General features: G+C 42.9%; 1 protein-coding gene across 1 annotated transcript in view; it reads left to right on the plus strand.

The window, feature by feature from the left end:
• The first annotated feature begins 120 nt into the window (after positions 1 to 120).
• The window catches only part of PDE11A (phosphodiesterase 11A), a 439743-nt gene continuing 436003 nt past the window's right edge, over positions 121 to 3860 (plus strand). Inside the window, exon 1 of the mRNA XM_006151668.3 lies at positions 121 to 1231. Coding sequence (XP_006151730.1) covers positions 314 to 1231 — 918 coding nt within the window. The 5' untranslated portion in view covers positions 121 to 313. The remainder of the gene's footprint in view (positions 1232 to 3860) is intronic.

The raw sequence follows: 3860 nt of genomic DNA on the forward strand, positions 1-3860 counted from the left end.
CCAGCCAGAGCGGCGCTAACTCCTGGTTTCCAGAACCCGGGCGGTGGCAGCAGCGGCAGCTCGGGCCCGGCACTTGTGCCGAGCAGAAGTGACAGGACCAGGGGGTGGGGTTGGTGCCGGCACGTCCGAGCCAGAGAAGGAAGGGGACCTCCCAACCGGGATTCCACTGCTCGCGGTAGTCGCCGGCTGTCGGGGGAGGTGGCACCGAGCTGGTAATACCGGTGGGGGCAAACATGTGCACGAACAGCTAGAGGCCTCGGGGCAGGTGAACATTTGGTCCAAGTGTAGCGAGGCAAGGACTGTGTCTGGGACCATGACAGCCTCCCGCCTGGACTTCGGGGAGGTGGAAACTTTCTTGGACAGACACCCAGAGTTGTTTGAAGATTATTTGATGCGCAAGGGGAAGCAGGAGATGGTGGAAAAGTGGCTACAGAGGCGCAATCAGGGTCAGGGGGCTTTAGGCCCGGGGCCCGCTTTGGCTGGCACCAGCAGCCTGGCTCACAGCACTGGCACTGGCAGAAGTGGCAGCAGCGCTGGTGATGGCACTGGACCAAATGACTCTGCCAACTGCCAGCCTGCTCCTGGTGGCGGGGACTGTGGTGGGGTGCCCCTGAGTCCTGCCTGGGCCAGTAGCAGCCGGGGAGATGGGAGCCTACAGCGGAGAGCTTCTCAGAAGGAGCTAAGGAAGAGTTTTGCCCGCTCCAAGGCCATCCATGTGAACAGGACCTACGATGAGCAGGTGACCTCCCGGGCCCAAGAGCCCCTGAGCAGTGTCCGGCGGAGGGCCCTTCTCCGGAAAGCCAGCTCCCTGCCCCCCACCACAGCCCACATTCTCAGTGCACTGCTGGAATCAAGAGTGAATCTGCCTCAGTACCCCCCTACGGCCATCGACTACAAGTGCCACCTTAAAAAGCATAACGAGCGTCAGTTCTTCCTGGAACTGGTCAAAGACATCTCCAATGACCTTGACCTCACCAGCCTAAGCTACAAGATCCTCATCTTTGTCTGCCTCATGGTGGATGCTGATCGCTGCTCTCTCTTCCTGGTGGAAGGGGCAGCTGCTGGCAAGAAGAGCCTGGTTTCCAAATTCTTTGATGTGCATGCAGGAACCCCACTGCTGCCTTGCAGCAGCACAGAGAACTCAAATGAGGTGCAGGTCCCCTGGGGCAAAGGCATCATTGGCTATGTCGGGGAGCATGGAGAAACGGTCAACATTCCTGATGCCTACCAGGTAGGACTTTGCATTGTCCTGTCCTCCCATTGCCCCACTGGCTTGGGAGGGAAGTCTCAGTTACCCTTTGACATCCAAGAACACATTAATTTAGACTCTTTATAGTACAAATCTTGTTACTTAAATTCTGTTATGAGTTTAGACTTGTGAGAATGTTACTACACTATCTTTGAAGTAATGGTCTTAACACACAGTGGCTTTTGGGAAAATTACATATCACTCAATAATACCACGTATGGTTTTGAAATGCATTTATTAGTTACTAGGACAGGATGTTTACTCCATAATTCCCATCCTAATCTGAACAAAATAGGCAGTTTAGTGTCTCCAATGTTTTTTGCTGGGAATAGAATGCATTTTCACTCTAATTCAAGTTGAACAAGGGAACAGAGTGCCTGACTACTTCCTTATCCCCTTCTCTAGTTTAAAGTTGCATGAGTTTAAAAAAAGTAGGGAAAAAGGCAAGACAGGAGGAATGTCAGGGGAATGATGAGGCTTAGACCCATTCGTGACTTCTTAGCATGTCTTTTAACTGTTTATGTTGCTAAGGTTGGAAAGACTGGACCAATAAAGGGACAAGTTATCTTTAGGCTTGAATGCAGGCATTGTCTATATTTGGCTTTTGACTGGACTTAACATGTAGGTCTTGAGTTTGTGAAACAAACAGAAGTGTTGGTCATTTTTTAGCAGCTCCAAAGGCAATCAACAAGACAAACATGCTCGTTTCAAGTGGAAAAGAAAACCCAATGTACTGTCATCCGGTTTTTCTAAACTCTTCATTTTCACAGTAATTTGAACTTGACATTAGATGCTGGATCTGAAAGCCGGTCAGTTCTAATTTCTTCAGTATCTATTCACAGAATGTGATTAAATTGGATGTCACTTTCTATGAGACTTTAGGGTTCATAAGAATTGTGAGTTCTTATCCTTGATTATGAAAGTTTTGTAGTCATTTGATGAATACTTTTTCCAGTTGTCTTATAGAGCTACATTTTTCTCTAGAGTTGGTTGCTATTGACTAGAACAACAAAACTGGTGGGAAGGACACTAAGGTAAACTATTTTCTATTTCATATGAGAGCTGAAAATTTTATGTAGAAAATGGACTAGCTTGTATTGAAACCAAGTTTGATATTTCATGAGCTACCTGTCAATATCATACTTCAATATTAAGGGATGCCTGTCAAGATACCACTTTCATTAACCATTTGTTATCAATTAGGTACTTTCTTTATTATGTCCTTCTCAAAGACTTTAATAGATTTAGATCAAGCAACCAATTAATGATTTCAACAAGTGTCTATTTCTTTACAGTCCTAGAATGCCACGTGAAACAATAAAAGCATTTCAGATTCTATTTTTAAAGTGATGAACAATTGCAAATTCTTTTCTCTTATTTCCACATTATTCTTGTATACTTGGGCTAAAATAATTCCCTCCTAGTTGATACTTGCTATAGCCTGGAATTGCAGTGTTTCCTCTTCATTGCCTTTACTTTTCAGATTCTTCCCCAGTTGACTTTCTCCTATTTATATAGCGTTTATTTCTTACTGTCTTCTTTCAGCTTCTAACTTTTATTGAATACTGTTTATATAATGTCCTTTCTTCAAGAGCATAATTTCTGGCCTTCTCAGCAGTTAACTTGTCTACCCGCTGCCAAGAATTGTGACCATAGGTGTTACCAGAGGCATAGAAAATCAGGTTTTCTGTTCTGTTGCTTCCTGTAAGGGTTCTACCCTTACTCTGCAGTCAGACTGCAAGGCAAAATCCCCTTTTAATATTTGGAAGCTGACACTGGGAAAGGGGAGTTTGTTTCTTTTTTTTTTCCCCTGGGGTAGTAATAGTGGCTATAAATCAGACTGTATTGTTAGAAAGACTGAAAACAGTCAGGTGGGGAAGGTGCTGTAAAGGGTGGGAGTTTAAGATCTTGGTTCACCTTGCTTTTATTTCTATCTGGTCAGAGTTTCTTTTTCCTTTCTTCATTGGCTTCTACTACATATTTCTGTATTTTTAACTGTTTTTCTTTATTTTATTCATGCTACTTTTCTTTGATAAAATTACCTCTTTTCTTTATTATGTTACACTACAGTCACCATTATTGTGACTTTGGGATATCTCTTAATCTCTCAGAGTCTCAATTTTCACATCCACAAAATGGGAATAATAACACCTACCTGGCAAAGATTATTGTTGTGAAAGTAAAATGAGAAATTGCATAAAAGCTCCTAAAATACTACCTGGCACATTACAATGACCAAAAATATAATCACAGTTTTTAGTGATGATATCTAGTTTGCTATATATTTTTTTTCTTATCTCATTTTCAATAGTTTCTCATCTTATCTGGCACTGATATATAAATTCAACATATTTTGACCAGCCTAATCTTTCCCTGAGCCACATCTACCCTTAAATTAAGTATTTTATCCAAGCAATATAGAAATATCTCTCCTTCCGCTTTCTACTTAAGATTCCCCTAAATGTGATTGATAATGCCTGACTATATACTAGCCTATCAAAAGTTCTATACTTGGTTCCACTTTGTAACTGACACAATGTCAACTTTTCAGAGTTGTGTTAATGTTATATCCTTCTCTAAGTCTAGCATTTTCCCTCATTCTTTCCATTCC

Source organism: Tupaia chinensis, unplaced genomic scaffold (assembly GCF_000334495.1).
Source record: "Tupaia chinensis unplaced genomic scaffold, TupChi_1.0 Scaffold000322_1, whole genome shotgun sequence".
NCBI lineage: Eukaryota > Metazoa > Chordata > Mammalia > Scandentia > Tupaiidae > Tupaia > Tupaia belangeri.